The 24,293-nt window shown below is 42.4% G+C and overlaps 1 protein-coding gene across 2 annotated transcripts in view; it reads right to left on the reverse strand.

Moving 5' to 3' along the window:
* Nucleotides 1-24,293, reverse strand: part of WSCD1 (WSC domain containing 1) — a 55,600-nt gene that overhangs the window by 14,528 nt on the left and 16,779 nt on the right. Inside the window, exons 3-5 of one of the 2 annotated variants that reach the window (XM_050929158.1) lie at nt 18,456-18,570; nt 15,920-16,104; nt 6,783-6,904 (exon numbers count right to left, since the gene is read on the reverse strand). In XM_050929158.1, the coding sequence (XP_050785115.1) occupies nt 6,783-6,904; nt 15,920-16,104; nt 18,456-18,570 (422 nt within the window). The remainder of the gene's footprint in view (nt 1-6,782; nt 6,905-15,919; nt 16,105-18,455; nt 18,571-24,293) is intronic. The other variant, XM_050929159.1, reaches the window with a different exon arrangement.

Below are 24,293 nucleotides of genomic sequence, written 5' to 3' on the forward strand. Positions count from 1 at the left end.
GCAGATTCAGTCCAAGGGCATAATGGTCCCATTTCTGTTTGCAAACAGAGCTGCAGCTTTTCAGCATAGGTAAAATCATAAATTTCCTCTCCTAATTTGGTTTAAAATAAAATGTTATCGTTTTCTTAGCAAGATGGCACCTATGGAAAGCTTGCAAAAGTGCAAGCAAAGCTAAGCAAATGGGCCTGATTTGCTATCCTCTGTCCCCTTTGCTGTTATTTCCACCAACACAAAGTGAGTGTGAAATGCTGCCGCTCTGATCTGGTGTGTAAGATACAGTGTGGTGGTGAACTAGGCTCAGTGTTTCAAACTAGTGCAAGATATGAAAAGCCCGGTTCTCCTCTTGCTTACATAAGCATCATGCTGGTCAGACTCCACTGACTTCAGGAGCTATTTCTTGTTGCACTTTCTATATCTGTATCTCAGTGCCTTCCCCAGGGTTCTCTACTGTCAGTGGAGCTTTGACCTCAGCAAACAAGTGGTAGAACTTGGAATGAATCCTACATCCTGTGGCTAAATGTACCTGGTACCTCCACTAGATGTGTCTAGTGAATGGTCCAAATTCTACTAGTATACTGTGCGTAAATATCCAACAGAGAATTCATATCCAGCAAGGAGGGTGGGGGGCTGAAACCCTAGATCCTCAGGGAGAAATCTTTCTAAAGGCTTACAAGCAAATGAGCTATTGAACAGTGCCAGAGGTTCACTGCATAATGATCTCTCTTTATGCACATACTCAACTTGACCCAGATACAGCACCAACGTATAAGCATCCATGCCTATTATATGTGCTCCTAACAGAACCAGTCTGTGCTGTGTGAGCATGGGTGCCACCTTGGGGAAAAGGATGGACATGTGCCCCTCATCTTTTTATTATCGTGGGGATATCCCCCAGTGCAGTGCACTCCTGGTAGCCCCAACGTTTCTCTGTGGTTGCCTCACTATGTGTGAAGATGGGGTAACCAGTGCTTTCCCACTGGCTGAAATACAGATGCTCATGCATTCTAACACTGGTTTTGAAGTTAATACAAATGCCCATTTTGAGTGTAGAATTTGGTTCCCTGTGGAGGTTCTTCCCAAGTAAACCACAAATGGGGTTTAACTCTCTCACCCCTACTTCATACTGTGGGCTGGCGTGTTGGCCCCAATGAGGCCCGTAAACAAGTGGGAAAAACTGTCAAGCCAATCAATTACCACATTTCAGGAAATGCTTCCCCAACATTAAATATCAGCTGCCTTGCTCAGCCAGAAAACATGGCTTGGTCGCTAATTTCGGCACAGAGAGTGCATTTTTCACTAAAGTTTCTTGCACATTTGCCAGCCCCAAAGAGAACCCAAGTTAATAATCATTCCTTCCCCATTCCTTCAATGCTATTTACTTTAATATGTTGGCAATTTTTAAATCAAAGGAAGATCTCCCCTTCAACTGCTTGAACTGTTTTGTTTCATCAAGTATATTAAACTGTCAAATCTCTGTACATTTTCAAAATGATTGGAGAATTTTGGATAATAATGTTACTTTATTTACAACATTAAGGTTTCAGCAACATGATGTGATTCTGAAAATGCAGAGCAATTTTCAATCCTGGAGGGAATTTCTAAGAGCTTATTTCCATAAAAATTAATATATAAAATCTTCCTTTTTGGCTTCAACGTGCGTTCGGGAAGGGAAGAAACAGGGATCTGGCTTCATCAGTGAACATTTTCAGTAAATGTACTGCACTCGTTGAGAGCCCTACAACCGTTCTGGGAAACGCACCAGGAGTCTAAGCACGAGTGTGAAGCCCTGCAACTCTTTATGTTCGGTCCCCTGATTATTCAGATTTTGTGCATATCTTATGCAGAAAATGGAATGATTGCAAAATAATGTATTCAGCCATGACTTCCTTTTACTGTTTAATCAAGAACTACAATCCATCCCCATTCTGTCAATCTAACCTTCAATAGTGATACAGCCCCTGATTCAGCAAAGGATTTAAGCGCATGCCTAAACTTAAGCACGTGAACAATCCCACTGAAGTTCGAAGGGCCCAATTCTCTACTGCTTGACTCCAGTTCTCTGGAAGTGTAGATCCACTGAAGCCAGTGAGCCTACCCACAGGCTTAAAGTTAGGCATGTGCTTAAGTGCTCTTGCTGGATCAAGCCTTACTGTACCCACAATCCTACTGAAACAAATGGGACTTCTTTGGGCTCATGGGGTGAAATCCTTGCTCCATTGATATCACTGGGAGTTTTGCCATTGAATCTAGTGAAGCCAGGATTTCACCTGTGAAGAGTAAGTTACTAACTAACATGCCCCAAAATGGCAGAATCTAGCAGTTTATATTAAGTTCCTACTTGTGTAAACATTTGCAGGATCAGGGCCTGCAAGCCCTTACTGCTCATATGAGTAGCTTACTTGCACCAGAGTTCCGTTAATATCAACACCCATGCCCTTAAACATTAGTTTTGTAGTTAACACAGCTCTAATTATTTTTGTTTGCCTTCCTTACAGCATTTTCTTCACCACTTACATAAATGCATCCTAACCGTAGCCTCTAAAACTCTTTTTTATTATAAACCCATTCAATTAATGAACTACCCAGAGATCAAAAGCATATATAATTAGTTCAACTCCGATCATGGCTAAACCTTTGATGCAGCTTTCCTGGAGACAGAGGGACACAGTTGTGATTACCCAAAAAGCACAGAGAAGAACTAACATGTGCAAAGAAAGGCAGTCTCCGTCATCGAAAAAAATTAATCCCTCGATGCTGCTGCTGATTTGAGGTTTGTTTGAAAATAAGCCTGTTCGTTTTGCAACCAAGTCAAACGTCATTTAGCAAATTTCTATCAACTGGCCTGTTCTAAGAGTAAAAAGGAAAATACCTTGAAATTAGCTGTCCCGAAATAAAAATCTCTGCTTATTTTACACTGCAAGGTCTTTGGACAGGGAACAATTCTTATACACTATACAAACATATAACACAATGGGGCTGTGATCCTGAACGGGTTCTCTAGGTGCTACTGGAATATAAATAAAGCCTAATGGAGCTATGATGATTTACACAGATGAAAATCTGGCCCAGTTCCTATTATCTTACTGAGTTAAGACTAGTTCCAATTCCCAGTGAAGTTAACAGAAAACCTCCCATATTCTTCAGTGAGAGCTGGATCTGGTCCCTAAGAGCCTTATCTTAACTAAGTACTCATGAATTAGCTTTTCTGAAAACCAAGCCCTTTTAAGGTGTCCTAAAAACCGAAGCATCCAAAATCACCAGTCATTTGTGAAAATGTAGGCATCAGCGTTTGAGTGCTTGTTTATGATAACCTTTCTTCTCCAGGGTTTTCCATACAATCATCTGAGAAATTGACAAGCAATAATTACACCTCGCAAGTGGATTAGGTAAACCCTGTTAAACCCAGGTGGACATTTTTATTTCCAGTTAAAGTGGTCTTCATTCAGTTTAGTTTAATTCACTTCTAAATTGAAAAAAGGCCACTTTAATTCTGAATAAGTGTGTCCACACAGAGATTTAATGTGGTTTAACTAATTCATTTAAAATTCACACTTTTAGGCAGTTCAGATTGACTTCCCTGCATGTCCTTGTGTAAAAAAGGGCAAAGTTGGGAATTGAACCCAGGAGTCCTTCAGTTCAGTGCTTTGCTCTACCCCTTATTCCCACACACTCCCTATATTGGTATTACGTATGCATGTGCACGTACTATGGTAACTAATTAACACAGAACAATGCTTCAGCGGCATTTTCTCAAAACACATTGAACTGAGGAGGTGGTAGAAAGGATATGTTAACTGGAAAAAGACTTCCCACTCCCCATCAAGGGATAAAAGCTGCTAAAATTACTCTACCTAGTGATTATGAAGATTTTGTTTTTCGTGCCTTAATAGTTTTAATCACTTTGTGTTACTAGAAGACAAATTAATTGAATGTTTGGTTTACTCCATGTCGTCTGGCTTTAGGCTAAATCGGACCACAAAACAATTCTTCCTTTGCACAAACATACAACCCAACTTGGGGGGAGGAGAAGGACGGCCTCTCAATAGAAAATGCCTGGGCCAAATGCCCCACTCCATTACACCAGTTCATCTTTACTAAGTCAATGGAGTGAGTTATGCAGATGTAAACCCAGTCAATTGAGGATGTATGCCAAGGTCAAGACCCTAACAGGGTTCAAAAAAGAACTAGATAAATTCATGGGGGATAGGTCTATCAATGGCTATTAGCCAGGTTGGGCAGGGATGGTGTCCCTAGCCTCTGTTTGCCAGGAGCTGGGAATGGGCGACAGGGGATGGATCACTTGATGATTACTTGTTCTGTTCATTCCTTGTGGGGCACCTGGCACTGCCCACTGTTGGAAGACAGGATACTGGGCTAGATAGACCTTTGGACTGACCCAGTAGGGCCACTCTTCAGGGGCTGCTCCAGGCCCCAGCACGCCAAAAGCATGCTTGGGGTGGCAAGCCACGGGGTGCACTCTGCCGGCGCTGCGAGGGTGGCAGGCAGGCTGCCCTCGGCAGCGTGCCTGCAGAGGGTCCGCTGGTCCCGCTGCTTTGGCGGACCTCCCACAGGCGTGCCTGCGGAGGGTCCCTGCGGGAGGTCCATCGAAGCCACGGGACCAGCAAACCCTCCGCAGATGCCGGCAGAGCACCTCCCGTGGCTTGCCGCCCCATGCTTGGGGTGGCAAAATTCTTAGAGCCACCCCTGCCACTCTTACATTCTTATGACCTCTATGTCAGTCTACAGGCCAATAAATAAGTAGCAGAACTTTATTAGCCACTGTGTGGTCATTTGCACCAATGCAAAGTGGGTGTAAGAGGTTACTAAGTCAGAATTCTCCACTCAGGGTTTATCTAAACACATAAGTGGAATCACTTTAACTATGCCATATAGGGGCAGTACAACCCTCTTAGGGTATGTCTACATTGCAATCAGACGTGTGATTGTATACGCACACCTGAGCTAGCTTTGATATAGGTACCTTTGGCAACAATAGTAGTGAAGCTGTGGCAGCACAGGTTAATCCCTCAAGTGCATACCCAGTCAGGATTCACAAAATTGTTTTTTTTACTTATTATTATTGTTGTTATTTTGTGTTATTTTCTGTGAAGTCTGGACCTTGGCTATACCTTGATCAAGAAATTTGGATATTGGAAAAAAAAATTGATTGCCCTGCATGGCTTCACTGCTATTGTAATGAGCTACCTAGGTGAAAGGTAGCATGTCTACACATGCTGCATTCACGCCTCCTGGTTGCAGTATGGACACAATTATATCAGTGTAAAGGTGCTTATAGCTTAGACTCATATGGAAAGGAGAATGAGCTAGTGGTATAAGGAACCTTTATGCTAGTATAACTGAATCCCCACTTGAGGTTGTACCAATATAGTTATTTCAGTAAAAATAAACGGCACCCCAACCAGTTATACTGGTACAAAACTGGGTGTAAAGGAGGCCTCAGTTATAACAGTAGTAGAACCTAATTCTCATTTAAACTAAGGGCATGTCTATACTACTCATCGGATTGGCAGTTGGTGATCAGTCTATTGGGGATCGATTTATTGCGTCTAGTGTAGATGCGATAAAATCGATCCCCGATTGCTCTGCCGTCGACTCTGGAACTCCACCGTGGCGAGAAGCGGGAGTGGAGTCAATGGGGGAGCAGCAGCGGTCGACTCACCACCGTCCTCACGACCAGGTAAATTGACCTAAGATACACCGACTTCAGCTACGCCATTCACATAGCTGAAGCTGCATATCTTAGGTCAAACCCTCCCCCCCAAGTATTACACCACTGTGGCAGTACAAAGTGGCCTTCCATTGGGAATAAACATAATCTACACCCACTTTAAAGCCCCAAGTTTAAATGAGAATCAGACTCTTTGTAGTCACCTTGGACAGCTGTCAAAATGATCACATAAGATGCAAGAGTGAAGAATCATTCCCAGCATCAAAGTGGAACTTAAACTCCACCCATTCAGGTAAACTGGAAGTAACACCGTTGTAGTTAATGGAGGTACCTCTGGGTAAAGCTGGCGTGAAACGGGAGTAAGGTCAAAGCAATGAGGATCAGATTGTCGTCCAAATTATTCTGGACACTTTGGACCCACTCCCTTACACCTGTGCACAGTTGGTATAAAATGCTACCAGATAATATTTCTCCCTCACTTATACTACTTGCTGTTGTTTGTTTTTTAAAGGTGTGTAGACACAGAGGCCAAAATCCTCAGTTGGTATAAATTTATAGCAGTGGAGGATCTGATCCTGATCGCCCATACACGACCGTTATACTGCTGTAATTCCAGTGAGTTCAGCAATGTGACTGGTGATTGACAGTAGTATAACTGAGATCAGAATCAGGCTCACAAGGTACAAAGCAGTGCAGGGGGAGGTACAACTGGACATAATTCTTCCATTCAGTACGCACAATGAACACACAAGGTGCTGAACTTGAATCTCTTAAGGGAAGAATCTGTCCTATTTAGCATTCATTTCAGGTCTGTACTTGTTAGTCAATATTGTATGTCACATTACTTTCTGCTGGCCCACTGGATGGTCACTTAGGATTGGTTTCTCTGTCCATCATCTTTAGAGGCAGAATTCTGATTTCTCCTCCCCCACATAACTAATTAGACTGGGTATGCCACTGTGAGCTTCCTTTGAAGAAATCTGTCCTTTGGAAACTAATTTTTGAATCCACAGCTCCAAAGACACTAAGCTTCTCTATTTACTTCATAAATTAACACATACAGAGAAAAAAGCGAAATGAGAACTGTTCTTACTTTCTTGGAGCAAAATTCAGAGCACATCTCCACCGTCAAATTGGACTGTATCAAAGAGGCTGGAAAGGTGACTGTTAAATTTTCTGGAGCTCTAAAACATCCTCGATAGATAACATTCCTCCCTGCGGGGATATGAAATAGGTTTCTCTTGAGAAAACAGCATCCATAGTAGCCTGTCACTATCACAAAGGACAATATTCATTTTGAATCTTTAAAAAAGATTCTCCATATATATGTATTTTCAGAATACTTTAGAAATAAGTGAAATAGAGAGACACACTAGGAAAATGTATTGCAAGTCCTACTATACTGAAAGGAACACACCCCTTTAGCCCTGTACTAAATATTGAAAGTAGGGCTGCAGAGAAGAATTTAAATTAAATTCCGCTGGTTGAGGGCATTGCTATTGTTTGCAAGCCCCAGTTTTCTTTTGAAGATATTTTTCCCCTGAAAGGCTTAAAAGCCCTGATAAAAATCTACAGAACTTCCCATGATCTGCACCAGAAAAGAAATGGAATTTAAATGAGTTCAGAAGCCCCTTCAGGGACCCACCTTTCTGCACATTTGTTCAGTTACGAAGACGTCCCCCGCTTCCCATTCACGTGCATTCTTTTCAGATCAGAGGAGCTCACTGCAGCCTTCAAAATCTAAACTCAGCTTTTACAAGTCATTCAGGGAGACTGCACGCTCTTTGCTGAAATCCTGAGGGCCAGATTCTGATCTCCATTGCACCAGTGTAAATGCTCAGTAACTAAAGAGGTCAGTAAAGTTACTCCAGATTTACAGATGAATAACTGAGATCTGAGTCTTGCTAGTACTTAGAGTGTAGTGTTCTGTCCCACTTACCATACAAGGACAAATGTCCCTTTGCAAAGTTGTCCTGGAAATATACTAGCCTAGTCATGCAATTGGCTTTCCTACTCTTTGAGAAGGTGAATGATGATGCTACAGAAAGTCATGATATTTTACGAACCCAGTCACATAACAACAGTACCTATTTTTACATCACTTTTAACCCTAGATCTCAAAGCACTTTACAAAGGAAGCAAATATCATTCTTCCCATTTTACTGATGGGAAAATTGAGGCACAGGGAAATGAAACAACTTGCTCAAGCTTGAGTAACAGACCTGGGAATAAAATGCTGGTCTGCTGAGTCCTAGTCCAGTGCTCTGTCAACTAGACAATAGTGTGTCTACCAAAAAAACATGGTAAATGGGCAAATATAGTTAATATTGGACGGAACTAATAGGAGATGTAGTTTGGGGCCTTGACAAAATTACATGCATATGACTGTCTGGCAACATGGCCTAGATTTCAATTTCAGTTACGCCAGTGTGAATTCAGAGTAAATCCACAGATTTCCATGGAGTTGCTCCTCAGTGACAAAGGAGTGTATGCAACTGGTATCGGGACCCTAAAATTTTACCTTTCTCAGTGGGAGGAAGAAATCAGAGATGCAATCACTGAGATGCAATTTTTAAGGTGATCTGTTTGTTTCTCAGTAGGGATCTGCAGAGGCCACGCTGCCGGTATCATCTCACACTCACAAAATCTTTTGTTCATAAAATCATAGACCAGAAGGGATCATTCAACCATCTAATCTGACCTCCTGTATCGCACAGGCCAAAGAATTTCACTCAGTTACCCTGTATTGAGCCCAATAACTTGTCTGACTAAAGCATCTCTTCCATAAGCATTCAGTCTTGATTTGAATCTATCACATCAGGGGATAATCACTCAAACTGTTTAAAGTGTGTTCCTTATTTCCAATGTGAATTTGCCTGGCTTTAACTTCCAGCCTTTTGTTCTTGATATGTCTTTCTCCATTAGATTAAACAGCCCTTTAGTACCCAGTATTATCTCACCAGGAGCTTATTTCTCTGTGGTAGCTTTACACCATAATCACCTCTTGATCTTATTTTTGATAAGTTAAACTGTTGTGTTGGCATCTCAACACCTTGATGATCCGCATATAGTGATCACCATTTAAAAGAATCATGTACCACTTAGCCACCTCCCTATTTTAAATACAAGAAAACATTATGCTAGCTCAGATACCACTCTACAGTATGTGGTGCCAAATGCTGACCTTGCAATGGTAACCACTCCGTTTGCAGAACTGAATGATTATTTTTTTAATGCTGAGACTTTCAAAGTGACCTACAGGATTTGGATGCCTAACTACTGTTAGCTCTGGTCTATACTGGGAGGGGACCGATCTAAGATATGCAAATTCAGCTATGAGGATAGCGTAGCTGAAGTCAACGTATCTTAGATCAACTTAGAATCATTTATTTTGCATCCTTGCGGCGTGGGATCGACGGCCGCCACTCCCCCGTCAACTTTGCTTCCGCCTCTCGCCGAGCTAGAGTTCAGCAGTCGATGGGAGAGCGATCGGGGATCGATTTATCGTGTGTAGTCTAGATGCAATAAATCGATCCCCGATAGATCAATCACTACCTGCCGATCAGTGTAGATGTACCCTTATTAGAAATGAATGGGAAAATGGCATGTTCAGAGGGTACTGGCCAGCTATGAAATTCCCAGGCAAAAAGTATCTTTTTGTTTGTTTTTATTTCAGGACGGAAAAAAATATGCTCAGTGTGCCAAAAAAAAAAAAAAAGTGGAGTCCAAGTTATAGTCAACGGGAATAAGAAAACAAGGAGAAAAAAAGTCAGGAGCAGGATACACACTAACGTGATAAGATTACAGGAGGCAAAGGGTCTAATGCATTCTATTCTACATAGGTTTTCAGAACACTGTAGAGCACTAAGTGACTTGAGCAAGATCTGTCGTATGGTTCATTCTCTCTCTCGTCTTCGCCCCAGGAGAACTGCACATGCAGTGGAGCTTTAGTGTTCATTTTTAAATGTCCACACTCAGGGGCGGCTCTAGACATTTTGCAGCCCCAAGCATGGTGGCGTGCAGCGGGGGGCGCTCTGCCGGTCGCCGGTCCCGCAGCTCTGGTGGACCTCCCACAGGTGTGCCTGCGGAGGGTCCGCTGGTCCCGCGGCTCCACTGAAGCTGCAGGACCAGTGGACCCTCCGCAGGCATGCCGCTGAAGGCTGCCTGCCTGCTGCCCTCCCAGTGACTGGCAGAGCACCCCTTGCGGCATGCCGCCCCAAGCACGCGCTTGGCATGGTGGGCCTGGAGCTGCCCCTGTCCACACTTCTATGTTTATACACAAGAAGTTGGGTTGAAGAAATACACTTTGCACTTGGGGTGGAAAGTGTGGAGATTTGTGATGGTCCTCCATTTCTGTGGGAGTTCATTCCATGGCCTTGAATCAGCCCCTGAGACAGTCTGACTCCTGCACAGATGAGTGTACCTTATGGTAGATTTTGATCTCACACACATTTGTGCAGGGTCTAATATTAGAGTTCAGTGACGCTACTGCTGATCTACACCAGCAAGAGAAGAGCTTCAGGTCCAGCATTTATGTGTGTGAGTGTCTTCAATTCCCCAACAGCAACATGTGTTCTCTTTGCTGTATTTAAAGACAAATCAAGTCCATATCCCTTGCTAGATCTCTCTATACATACACATGCATCTTCCTCCATCCAGGCCAGGTCTTCACTTCAGTTTCATAAGTACCCCATTTGTCCCAAGACAAAAGTGAATATTTTCCAAGCAATTCATAATGAACTGGGCCATGTAACCCTGCCCCATAGCTTTGACAATTTACAGTTGTGCTCTCTGAGAGGGGTTGGGACTAATGTTTCCTAGAAATAATTTATTTTATTCCAGTAACGAAGCTGCATCTGTGTGCCATGGCTTTTGATATGCTCTGCTTGGTTAGATAGGGTACCAGTGCTCAGTGGATGACGATCTTATCATGTGATCTGAACATACTATCACTGTCACATTGCCAGCTTTCAGTCCTGTATAGCATGGCACTGCTGAGAATCATACATAGATAAATGTGGGGTGGAAGGGAATTGGGGGCGGGCAGGAGGGAGATGGCAAAGATATAGGGAGAACATCAGCAAAAAAAGAGACCAAGATAAGAGAACGACAGAGGTAAAGACAGGAACTGCTGGAATTCCATAATTTCCCTCCCCCAGACCCCCCAAAAAGGTCCAATTCAAAGTACTAGCTCAAGATGAACTATTTCTCCATCTACTGCAGCAGTATAATTCTTTACTAGGTATATTAGAAGAGCATGCAGAGGCCTCATTGTGCTAAGAATTGTACAAATGAGAGGACATGGTGGTTGCCCCAGAGCTGTCCCTCTATGAGAGCATGCCAATATGCATCACACCAGCTGATTATGAAGAACTGCCATCCTACGTGCCTGTATGTTATAAGGCTAGAACTGGGCAAACCTGTTAAGGCTTACTAGCTTAGATAGGGACAATTGGAATGTTCACGTTGATCTGAAACCTATCTGATTTGTGCCACACATTTTGATGTGTCTCTTCTCACTCTTCCCTGTTCCTTCTTCCTATCCTCCTGCTCCTTTCCACCATTTGAAACAACCAGAAGCTCCCCCGTCCCCATCCCATCCTTCTCTTCCATGCCCCACCACCAATCCTCTCCTCTATCTCCAGTAGGTCCCTTTGATATTCTAGCTCTTTTTGCATGGCCCCAAACAGAACCCCTAACCAAGAACACTTCCCCAGTCCTGCACTAGCTTCCATCCCCCAACCTTTGGTGACATCATAGCTGGAAGGTGTGGCAGTGAAGGGGAATGAGGCTGTCAAAACTGCAACTCTCTCACTTGCCCTCTCTCTCCTCTCTGTTCAAATCTGTTCGGGGCCAGATCTTCAGCTGGTGAATAGCAACCAAGATCTGCTGAGATCTGGCTCCAAATGTTTCCTTGAATCAGACTGTTAAAAATAACACAGCACCCTCCCCCAAAAGAAAACCACGTAGAAGATTCCCAGCTGCCCATGATGCTCTTGAAAGACTAATTGCTTCCTACAGTAATATTTGATTCATGAAAGAAAAGTTTTATGAACCTATGGCAAATCCTATCAAATCTGATCTGGACCAGAGCTCCAGCAGCCTACACCTACATTCTCAAGGGAGCGGAGAGCAGCAGGCTCTGTGCACAGCCAACAGATAATAATTTAAGCATATTGCATTATTCTTAGTCTTCCTGATTTGCAAGGGAGAAATCTATAAATAGAATGACCCTATGTAAATGATGGGCTCTATTGTGTTTAACTGTAGCTGCAGAGTGGTAACATGGCCAAGGTACATTGCCCAAGCCGGGGCTATTGTTTACCACTTGTTCTGTGTGTGTCTTATGCATCTCCCATTGTGCCCAATCTACAGAGGATGTGAGTCTGTTATAGGGGAATAGAGCTTTAAAGCTGTAGAGACTGCTGGTTTTTGCTCTGGAGGGCCCTGATTCAGTCAAGATGGCAGTTGTTGCACTACCTGATCCCAGGAGGCCTTGCAAAGGAGCACAAGGGATGGGTGGAAGCCCCTTCAAGCCTTCCCCACCCCCCAGCCTGATATGTACTTTGTTTTTATATAAGACCCATGCAAAAGGCATTCACATTCCTCTATTGTTCTGAAGGCCTTGCCCCAGACACAATGAGTGGGAAGAAGAGTGGTGATCCCAAACCACAGAGAGCCTCACTTGTTTGTGCTCATTCTTTTGACTGGTTAATGAATTCTGAGTCCCAGATTGTAACTTAAAGTCATAGAGTTTAAGGCCAGAAGGGACCACTAGATCATGATCTCCCGCATATTGCAGGCCACCAGCACCACACCTCACACTAATCCCAGCAACTAAAATGAGATCAGAACATTACAGCCAGCAGAAGACTAAACTATTAGGTACCACAGGCAGAGAATAGGAGGAACTGAGCTGCATCAGTATTTGACAGGGAAATGATTAGGTGAGATACATCCAGAAACTCCTGGCAAGTGACCCATACCCCTACTGCAGAGGAAGGCAAACTTCCCCCAAGATCCCTGCCAATATGACCTGGGAGAAAATTCCTTCATGACCCCTCAGATTCCTTCCTGATCCCCTTGCACACCTTGAGTAATACCTTACTCTTTGAACAGTCCCACTGAAGTCAGCAAGACTATTGGGCAAGTAAGATACTAATCAAGGTAAATAAGGATAGCAGAATATAGCCCTGGAAAGTCTGTAGAATGAAGGGATCTATTGAAATGGTGATCAATTAGACCCTGAGCTTGTGAGCAAGAACCATTAGAGAGAGACTGCTCAGTGCCACTTCAGAGCCCTGACCCATGCCTTCCAGCATCCCAGCTTAGGCTCTACAGTCTGATCTCTGAGCACCCAGAGCATCATGCCAGCACCTCCATTTTCACCAAACATCCTCACAAAGACAGGAGCCATGATCACTTCATGGATTGCAGCTGCACTGCAGGACAGAGACTCTCCTTTCTAAATGGCACAGAGAGGCCAGGATGTGGTTCTAACTTCACAGATAGGAATTCCTCCAGCATACGGGGCGTATGATATTATCATACTATATAATATTCATCTAAGTGCAGAGGGTCAGCAGATGGCCTATGTCTCCCTTAAATCACACTAGCCTTATTCTGAGGCCTTAAGGGATGCATAGACTTCTGCAAATAAGTGAATTTCACTGGCACTGACTACTTATAAATGCTGATAATATCCCACTGAAGTGATCCCCAGCTGGCCATCAGAAAGAAAAGTCAACATTGAAAAGAAGTGGATTCTAGTAATGTATTTTTTTACTGAAAGAAGGAACAGACCAACTTTCCTGCTGCCTTTCTCAATGGGGGGTGGATCAGTTTTGCAATTAATCAGTAACTAGTTTATTATTTTCCTTTGAGTTTAAAACATCTAAGTTTAGCTACCTTGGTTTGACAGTGTTGGTGCAAATATTTCTCTGGATAATGATTAACTTCCACCCAGTGGACAAATTAACATTTGCATAATTCTTTTTAATTCTAAATCAGAATAAAATGTTGGAAATGTGAAATTTTCAGTGGTATGAACCAAAATGGAATTTTTTTAAAACTTCCAGGCTGGCAAACTGGTGCCCTCGGAGTCAGCTGTGCTGCTTGGGAGCTGGGCAACCTAGAGAGCCTTGGGGTACGTCTACATTGCACACTAAACCCAGGATCTGACTCAGCTTTGACCCCAAATCCCCCTTCCATCCACATACACATCAGTCTTACTTGGGTCAGCAAGCACTGAAGACCCAGGTCCTAGGATCCTGCTAGGGAGGAGAATCAGAGCCCAAGTCCTGCTATGACTCAGGTCCAAGCCCCAGTCATTTTGCAGTGTGGACACAGCTCAAGTGGCACATACGAGTCATGGACACATAAGCGTGGCTGTAAGACCCAGGTCCAGCAATTTTAAACCCAAATTTACACTATGGTGTGGATGCTCAAGTGCACGTCCACAAGCTCAGGTCTCACATACCCCGGCTCAGTGTGCAGTGGACACATACCTTTGGGAGCCCATCAGCTGGGCTTCTAGGGAGTCAGGTGGCCCACAGAGGCTAGGAATCCAGAAAATCCATCGGGTTGGCTGCTGGGGAGCCTGGAGACCTCAGCATTGCAGCTGTCCACTCATGGGCTGATTTGCAGGCTGATGAGAAACTAAGGAGGCTGGTCTGCCTGCCTGGTTTCCATGGAAAGTTTGGATTCAATAGACACATTCCTGTGTTTTGATTCTGTCAAACCAGCATTATCTGATGAGAAAACTGTTCCACTGGAAAAATTTGGACCCGCTCTACCACTGACCGTTTGGGCCAGGTTAGAGGCAAAATTAGTGAGAAAGCAGGCAGAAGCAGCAATTGCATACACCGTATCTGCTTTGTGGATTATATTCCATAGATCACTTCATTCTACATAGCTTCCAGGGATATTCTGCTATCCCTATTTACCTTGATTAGTATGTTACTTGGCCAGTAGTCTTGCTGATTTCAATGGGACCATTCAAAGAGTAACATCTTAATCAAGGTGAGCAAAGGCGTCACAATCTGGCTCTTACACACACACACACACACACACACACACACACACACACACACACACACACACACACCCCTTCAGAATTAAACAGTGATACAAATCCTGGGAAACTTGCCAATGTACATGTCAGCCTGACATTAGCAATTTAGGTCTGTGTACCTGTGATCTATAATTAATGTGTAGCAGTCGGCATTATTGTACGAATCTTGACTCTTCTTTCATACGCTGATGTAACCTAAGGTCTTTGTTGTTTTGTTCTCAGCAAATAGTAACGTTAAGAAATCAGAAGGTTTGTAAAAGTAAAGACTGCTCAGCTGCGTAGATATTTATGTGGTTTGTGTTGGTCTGAAGGTTTATCTATTTTGTCTCCCATGATAAGTCCTAAATGAATGGCAAACAAGAACTGGCAAAACTCAGAATTAGGCACAATTTCCCACAAACCCCAGCTATTAGTAGAACAGGTGTCCTGTAGGAACTAGCAAATATTTGTGTCATATCATTACCAGCTCTTATCTAGAAGAGACAGAGGCATATTCCTCTACCACTGGAAACAGAAACGTATTGATTTTGTTTAAAAGAAAGTTTGGGGCAAGAATGGTACATACATTCTCTTTAGCGAATGGCAGAAGAAATAGGTTTCCTAAATTTCTAATACACTTGCATTTTGCCCTGTAATAATGAATGCAAGATAGATTTTTTTTTGCAGATGAACTCTTGTTGAGGTGACAGTCGTAATGTTCTATATTTTATTGGTTCCCATGGTTACTCAAACTCTTTATGTAGCAACTCTGATGCAACTGAGTCAGATGCTTCACATTCCTCCTAAATAAGGAGTTGAACGACCATCCAAGCTGAGCTGGATACTTGTCCCAGCCATAAGTGGACCTCATGGTCCAGCTTCTCAAAGTCTTTGGCATCTCACTCTTATTGAAATCAATGAGAATTAGTTGCCTAAGTAACTTTGGAGATATGGGCTCATGCCCTTAGAAGCATCTTTGCAATGTCAGCTGTCACTTCCCGTGTTTAAAACCCCAGTGAAGGATTCTCTGGAGCAGGATGGGAGGGTGGAATGATATTTTTTCCCCCACTGATGTCTAAAGCTCCCTGTTTGCATGATGAACCTTACTCAGGACAGTATGCTGAATGCCCTGTCCCTGTTGGGAGAAAATACTCATCAAATAGCTTTACATTACTTACGTCGTTTGGCCTCTGCCCGCAGCTCCTCCACCCTGTAGACAGACAGCCTATTCACCCCACCACAGATGGAACCTTTCTCTCCTTTACATTCATTGTTGCACTCTTCTTGCTTTGCAATAGTTACTGGGAGCTTGTTCCCACAGTAACATTCTGCACCATACTCTAAGCCAGCGTAGGTATAAGCCCTGTAGGAAGAAAACAATACCTTGAATACAGCTGGACTCTTTCATTCCAAAGTTTCTCTGTGCAGTTGGCAAACCTGGGAAACTTCTATACACAATGCCCCTGACCACCACAAGAAATGTAGCCAACTCTGGGGAGCAAGGCAGCAACTGTTAAAAAGGTGAATAACAACACGGCACAACAGTGATTGGCAAGAAGTGCAGAATAATATATCCAGTTGAAAGCAAACAGGGAATTTTGTTAGGCGGAATATAAAGATCCCCATGGCAGTTTGCCCAGTGAACTCAGATTTAATACCCCTGCTTTTGAAAGAAGTGCTAAGGAAATATTAATAGTGATATTTTCCCAGGACTTTATTTTCATGTCTTATCCAAATGACAGCCCAACAGCACAGTGCTCTGAAGACTATGCTGGGTACTGGTTCAGTAGTGTCTCCTGTGGAATCACAGCACCATTTCTTGAAAAAGAGTGTTTGTTGGAGGTTTCTGATCCAAGTACTGCTCAGGCCTGAGCCTGTTTAGAATGTCAGATGTGACAGCATTGCAGCACAAGGGGAGATGGGTCCTGGTCCAAGCAAAATATTTCAGCTCTTTTTTGTAAAGTATTTGACCATTTAGAGCAGCACAGAAGAAAAGTCCATTTTGAAGCTATCTTGACTAGCCTTTTAAAGGAGCCAATTTTGATCCAGTTAAGGAACTTTCAAATGGTCAAAATAAAGAAGCGGCTATTACTTCAATTTTAGATTAAATGCTTCCTTTTCTCCTTCAAGGTATAAAAGTGTGCTTCAGTGAACAGTTACTATATAAAATAAGAAAACCCAAAAATAAGTATGAAAGGGCAATCCGCTCTGATTGTGGAGGTGTCTGTTAAAAATTTTAACATATGGCTTGGTGTAAGGAAGTTAACATTTGCATGGATGTAGTTTAACTGTCAGTACAAAATGATGGCATACAAATAGAAAGCCTTTCTCTCTTAAGGTGAACTCTCTCTCTCTTCTCTCTCTGAGTTTCTTGCCCACACCAAGACAAACAAACACACACACACACACAGCTGTGAGAACACAGGGTGAGATCTGGAGCTATGCTGATTAACATCAGCTGAGGGTCTGGCTCATTATTCTTAAATATATTTCAAACAAGAATCAACAAACTGCTTGTAAAGGGATTCCCATTTACGTTTCTTTTTGGTGGGGTAAGAGTTAATGGCTAATTCCCTATTGCTGTTCAAGCAGAGCTGTATTATTACTTTCAGTATTATTTATTGTATCTGCCTCTTCACCTCCTCTCCAGTCTGAATGTAACCTAATGTCATTTAATACTTGTAATCACAATCATCGTTACTAAAAATTAATATTAAACAAGCTTTGAAGAAGGATGGTTCTGTGGTTGACACACTGGACTGGGACTCAGGGGATCTGGGTTCAGTTCCCAACACATTGTCTCTAGGGCTTCAGGCAAGTCATTTAATCTCCCTGTGCCTCAATTCTCCATCTGTAAAATGGGGATAATAACCATTCCTTTCCATGTGTCCTGAGTCCAATATGAGCACCTGCTCTGGAGTGTAATTCCCCTGTGCACCAAGTTAAATCCTGAGCAAGATCAACCCTTCCAATACTTCAAGCTGTCCTGAATCATAAAGTCTCACCAGTTTTCATAAGGGGACTCTGCTAGGCCCTGCTAACCTGAAGCACTACAGCTAGAGGAATTAGCATATCCCAAGAGCGAGTCTCTCATGGTTACACAGTGATTTTAAGCATTGCCCTGAACAATGGGTAGCACATAAGGGTGCTACTGGGATGATGTAGCTGAGGAAGAGGTGTGCCTGAGACACACCTCTGAGTCTCCATTCTTCTGCTTCCTCTTGCCCCTGGGAGCAGAGAGACTGGTGGAGAAATGCAGGCCTATACCTGTCATCAGTTCTTACCACCGATTCACATGCTGGCTCAGCTAATCTGGCCAGTGAGCCTGGGGACAGAGCCAACATTCTGACCGGTTCTTACCCCTTCTTATTCCCCATGTGCAAGTGTGTAGGTCACGTTACAGTTCAGACCACAAATTGGGCCAGCGAACATTTCCTGCACTCTCTGTTCATTTCCATGTAGCTAAGCAGTAATTCCAGGGAAGGACCCTGACCCCAAAATGGCTTTGCTTCTGTGGTTAGGCAGGGGTGAAAGAGTCCCCATCTTGCAGTGTTGCCAAGCAACCTTATGTTTGGAGGCATGAGGTAAACACTGTTTTCAAAACGGTTTGTCTTCTCTTTAATATATGCACGTTCTTCCGCATTGTGAACTCAGTTCTAAATTCCCTTTGTTATCGGAGAACAGTGAAAAGTGCAGTGAAAAATCTCTCTTTACCTCTCAGCACAAGCTTCTTGACAATGAGATACTGTCATTTTTCTTAAGTCATAAAACACGGCTCCCTTCAATGTCTTCTCCCTGGAATCATCACTGAAGCATCCAACGTAAGTGCCTAAAGTACATGAAATAGCACAATAGTTAGAGATAATCTTACATCCTGGAACATTCAACTGCAAATTCAAGGTCCTTAATTATACATGGCACTTTGCTATTTGCTCAGGGTGTAGCAATATGTTTGGTAGCCTGGGCTGATACATAGGCTAGTCGTGTTGACATTCAACTCTTCTAAGAAATCTTTTTGTTATTAGGGGGTGAAGTTGAGGGTGAGGGTGAGAGGGGGCAAAGTAAGGATGAGGCCCACCACAGAAAGGCAAGAGGATAGCTGTGAATGCTGGTGGGGGTTATATCTGGTAGGGTATGTGGGGAGTGGATAGGTGAGGGAAATGTAGGGGAAAAGGAAACTTATCCACATAAGTTATTTTAAAATATAAGATCCTTATGTTTTTCCTAGATCCTTGCACACTCATTTACTCTCTTCTGTAGTTCCTTCTGTCAATCACCCATGGCAACAGAGCCCTCCGTCCACCTACTGTGGCCCCACCCTGGTCACCATCCCTGATCCACCATTCTAGGTCATCCTGTCTTGAGTCCTCACCACACCTCCACATCTTCTATCCTCTGCCTCGTCTAAGTTCCCAGTACCCTACATCCTCTTCCATGCTGCATCCCTCCTGGGGCCGGATCAGGGCCAAGTTAAGCCCCCAGCGTGAGTTATGGCAGCATTTAACTTGCACCTGGCTGTAACAGCCCCCACCAGCCAGAAGCTACTGTAGCAGTCACCAAGTGCAACAGCACTTCAGCCATGCCCTTCTTTCTATAGCTAGCTCACCTATTTAGGGCAATAGTGTTGACCATACTGGCCCTTATGCCACCCTGGGATTCCCCTTAGCCAGCTAAGATAGCTCTGTAGTAGCTTTGGGCCAGCAGACCTGCTCAGAGCAGCTGCAGCAATTGGTCAAGATATGGTGCATGTTAAGTCAACACAATGAGTTAGGACAAATGTTCAGAGTGAAGGGAAAGTATATTTTTACAAATACCATGACTTGGAAAAACCTTTGGGATTATTCAAAAACTTCCCTGAAAAGCTCTACCCTGGAATGAAATGAGGTGTGAGAAGTTTCAGGAAGCTGGTTGTTTTTGAAATAGGTAGGGCTGTATTGAAAACTGAGTCTGCAGTGGAAGGGTAACTTTAGCCTTAGCTATGGAGCGCGCTGTCTGTCTATCCTATTGAACCTCACCGCCTCTCCCATCGCTATTATTGAGACCTCTGAAATACACCTGGCTTTACTCACAGTTTGAAAGCAAAATATTTCAGCCTGCCTCCTATATTAAACATCTTGTGTTTTTTATTTCAATAACAGACTACATGAAAAACTTGTGTAGCCTGTGATATACTTAAAAGAATTCCCCACCAGAAGAAATATGGAGATGCTTTATAATGTACAGTGGAGTGATTCAGGTATATGGAGTAATTTGGGTATAAAGGATGAGAGGAAATTTGATTCTGGAATTTAATTCCTATTAAAATAGGAATATTAGAGGATGCAAGTATCATGTGATCCATAGACAGGAAGGGAAAATAAGATTAGGATTGATAAAAACCATACTGAAGAGGAATAAATCAAACGACAAGGGGGAAAAAAGCTGCTCCACATCCTAATGGAGAATTCAGAGCTGATACAATAAATCCAACATTTCAATGGCACAAACAGCACAGTAGTTTCAAAGAACTGCACACTGGTAATTTGCAAACATGCAATTAGAAAATTCGCAAACACCCACTAAAAGCTGTTAATGAAATGTGAGTTATGCACCTGGAATAAGAATTTTTTATATTTCAGTGAGGCCTTTTGATTTCAGGGGCTTGATTCCACCCAGTTGCCACTGAAAATGTAACATGGGTTCTTGTCAAACTCAGAGATAGCATAAGAGAATCTAAGTTAATGTAAATTATACCTGGTTCTAGCCCCCATGAGTAATTTCCATCACTGTAGACTCCTATAATTCTCTTATCTACTTATCAATATCTGCCTTAATCTTTGTCATCACTCAGACCACGTGACCTTAGAATGCAATGGTGTTTCAGTGATAATGTCTGTCAAATAGTGAATAACATGTAATGGGATGATTATTTCTGATGAAGCTATATGAGCTCTTATAAAGCATCCCAGAAATATGCACTATTATTAGCTGGAAATATCTTCTACTGCACCGCAACACACCATGTATTATTATTTGTATTAGAAGTACTTGGGAGACACATTGTGCGTGGTGCTGTACAAATACCTGGAAGAGACATTCTCTGCCCTGAAGAGCTTAGAATCCTAATAGACAAGAAAGTTAAGGATGATGGGGGGGAAACAGAGGTGAAACGATTGCCCAAAGTCACGCAGCAAGTCAGTTGGCAAAGCTGTAAATTACAGCTGTGTGAATAACTGATTTTTCAGTTACTTGTCAATTCCACAAAAATGGAGGGTGAGGGGGACATTGTTGAGTTGACCCAGATCTGAAATGTTTCAAAATTTCTGTCAAATTGGGGAGGAAAAAAAGTTTTGAGTCAAACAGAATGTTTTGTTTTGATTTTGAGCTCTTCAAAAAAAAACTTTTTAAAAAATAAAACAAACTTGGAAACAATAAAATAAAAATAAATAATGAATAAAAAAACGAAAGCACATTTTGTTTTGAAAATGTCAGAACAAAATGTTTTGATTTTGCAGAGGAAATTATTGGGGGTGGAGTTTTGACATAAACAATTATACGTATTCTATATGAATCTATGTATTTTTGCCAAAACCAAAACAAGTTTGGCCAAAAATGTTGCTGACCCCTTTTGGGAACAGAACCACATCTAGCATCCTACACACAACAAGACACTGCCTTCCCCTTTTAAATCAAAAATTTTTCCAGCCCTATCAAAGTTGTAGACTGTATCCTTTGAGACTGTATCCTGTAAGAGATTACAGATGCTGTGATGATCTTAGTAGGAAAGCAGACCTTTTGCTGGTTCTCTGCACCAGGGTAAAATTTCCCCCTCAGAAAATTATTTTTTTTAAATGATCCAGGTGTATTGTATTGACAGTAATTTCACACCAAGGTGTCTTTACAATCTAAATGGCCAAACTCTTGCTCAAGAAACTCAGACTGGGATTTTTAAAGGTGCTTAAGTGAGTTTGGCCCATATCTCAGCAGACACTCCAACCGAGATCTGGGTGTTAGGCCCATCCTTTTGAGGATCTTGTCCTGGGCGCCTTATTTCCTTAGGGTAAAATTTTCAAAGGGTCTAAAGGCCAGATTTTTAAAGGTATTTAGATGCCTGAAGATGAAGCTAAGTGCCTAGCATGACTTTCAAAAGCACTTAAGTAGGTCATGTGCCTAACTCCCATTGATTTATAACTGATAACTCCCACAGCTTAGTCTTCCTTTGAAAATCCTTCTATTACCTGAGAATCTCACTCTTTCAGGACCAAAATAGCTTTGAAAATCTGGCCCTAAGTCACTTTTGAAAATGGGATTTAAGTGCTTTTGAAAATTTTACCCTTACGATCCTTTGTAAATCTTGGCCTTGTTGAACTATGAGCTCTTCAAATTATTACATTAAAATACATTAATGTTGAAAATATCCATAAACGTAGTTAATGCCGATGCCAGTACCAGCCATTAATCTAGTTCCTTGCTGATGTTATAATTGCTAACTGAAAAGGAGCCAAGAGATTATTTATTGCTGCATCTCACTGGATTGTGCACATTTGAATATGCATCATCTGAATATTCAAATGAACATGAAGTGACAATATTAATAACAGCATTGTTAACAAGCCTTTGGAAATTACTATCAATTAAACTTTCCATGTATAGAGTGTGCTGTTTTTCCCCTCTCCTAGTAAACTTACTCACTCTTTATTTCATCATGGATCCCTTCCAAGATATAATGAAATACTTAGTGATTATAATGCCTGCTGAAGTTTCAACCTCACACGGTGATTTCCTTTCAATAAAATGTCACATCGCCTTAAAGCAGCTGTTTTATTTGTATATACCTCCATTCTCGGCTTCATACTGATAGCATGTGGGCTCACTCATATGTTTAGCTGGTGTGTCCACTCCACAACTGTTCAAGCATAGCATTTGGATAGTTAGTAAGTCAAATCCTTGTTGAGCGTAGGTGGCAAACCCTAGATACTTATGTATGTTTGGTACTTCCTTGGCCTCTGTTTCCATAGTATTTCAGCACCTCACAATCTTTAATGTATTTATCCTCACAGTACCCCTCAGTTTTCTCAATCTGTAAAATGGGGATCTGAGGCACTACGTAGCTTGCTGAAGGTCACACAGGAAGTCTATGGTGGAGCAGGGAAATAAACTGGTATCTCCCAACTACCAAGCTAGCACTCTGCATTCTAGGCCACCCTTTCTCAGGTCTCCAGTCAGTCTCACCCTCTCTTCACATGCACCAGACCTAATCAGCAATATCTAAATTGAAGTGAAAAGAGCTAGAACAACGTACAGCTGTCATGAGCGAGAGGAGAATCAGAGCTACCATCTTGATAGTTTCTTCTGCTGTCCAGACTTTAAGTCATGGGACATGTGGGCAATTATCAAAGCCAGCAAACCAGGTTTATTTCAGCGGGCACCTTGAAACCCATCAGAACTATATGGGGTGTAAAAATGTGCAGCATGAAAGTACAAATCCTAGGGAATCTGGATGAAGTGAACATAATGTGAACCTGTTTCATGAAGGTCTCTTCCCCTCCCCTCAAATATCATCACACATGATACAACAAACCTGTCAAGCCCATGCACTGGATGTGCCTTTGCCTTGCTAAATCACCAGTCATCTATTGGGTGAGCAAAAGCAGTGTGTGTACTGTCTTCACAATCAAAAAAGAGACGCTTTGAACTTGTTAAATACTAACCTCCCAGGTGACTCATCTGGTTCTTACAAACAATCGTCCTTTGGACAGAAGTACTTAAAGTACGTGGGAACCAATGTTAGGGAAGAATTATTAGTTGAAAAAAAATTGATTCATTCCTAAGTGTTCGTTCTCAGGTCAGTCACAAGTTTGAGTCAACCACAAGACGTGTAAGGAACAGCTTGACTTTGTGTTTCTTGCTAGTCTAGGAGTTTCTGTTAGTCTGAAGCCCACAGTCTACAGACACAGTGCAGTCTGCTGAATCTCACTTAGGGCTGGTCTACACTACCACAGTAAATCGATCTAACTTATGCAACTTCAGTTACGTGAATAACGTAACTGAAGTTAACGTAGTTAGAGCCACTTACCGTGATGGCTACACTGTGCTGCTGTGTTGATGAGAGAGCATCTCCTGTCAACTTCCTTTATGCTTCTTAGAGAGGTGGAGTACACAAATCAATGAGAGAGTGCTCTTCCATCAATTTAGCGTGTCTTCACCAGACCTGCTAAATCGACACTTGGTGCATTGGTAGCAGCAGTGCCAATTAACTGGTAAGTGTAGACATGCCCTTAGACTCCACCATATTTAAATTGCATAAACTCTTATGATCTTTGCCATCCAAACCAGTTAACTGTGAAGTTTTACTCCATAAAGCCCTGAGCACTGTTTGAATCTGGTTCTCTGTCAACCTGAGAATTCTATCTGCAATACTTCAATCCATCTATAGTGCACCATTAATCCTAACTTCTTGTCTCAGTTTCCAAAAATGTCCACATTGGGTGCAACCAGTTGGCATCTTTTTGTGGGGAATTTCAGACAATATTATTTCTTTTGATTATATGCTCTTCATATTGTTGTTGATGT

This window comes from Gopherus flavomarginatus, chromosome 19 (assembly GCF_025201925.1).
Source record: "Gopherus flavomarginatus isolate rGopFla2 chromosome 19, rGopFla2.mat.asm, whole genome shotgun sequence".
In the NCBI taxonomy this organism is placed as follows: domain Eukaryota; kingdom Metazoa; phylum Chordata; order Testudines; family Testudinidae; genus Gopherus; species Gopherus flavomarginatus.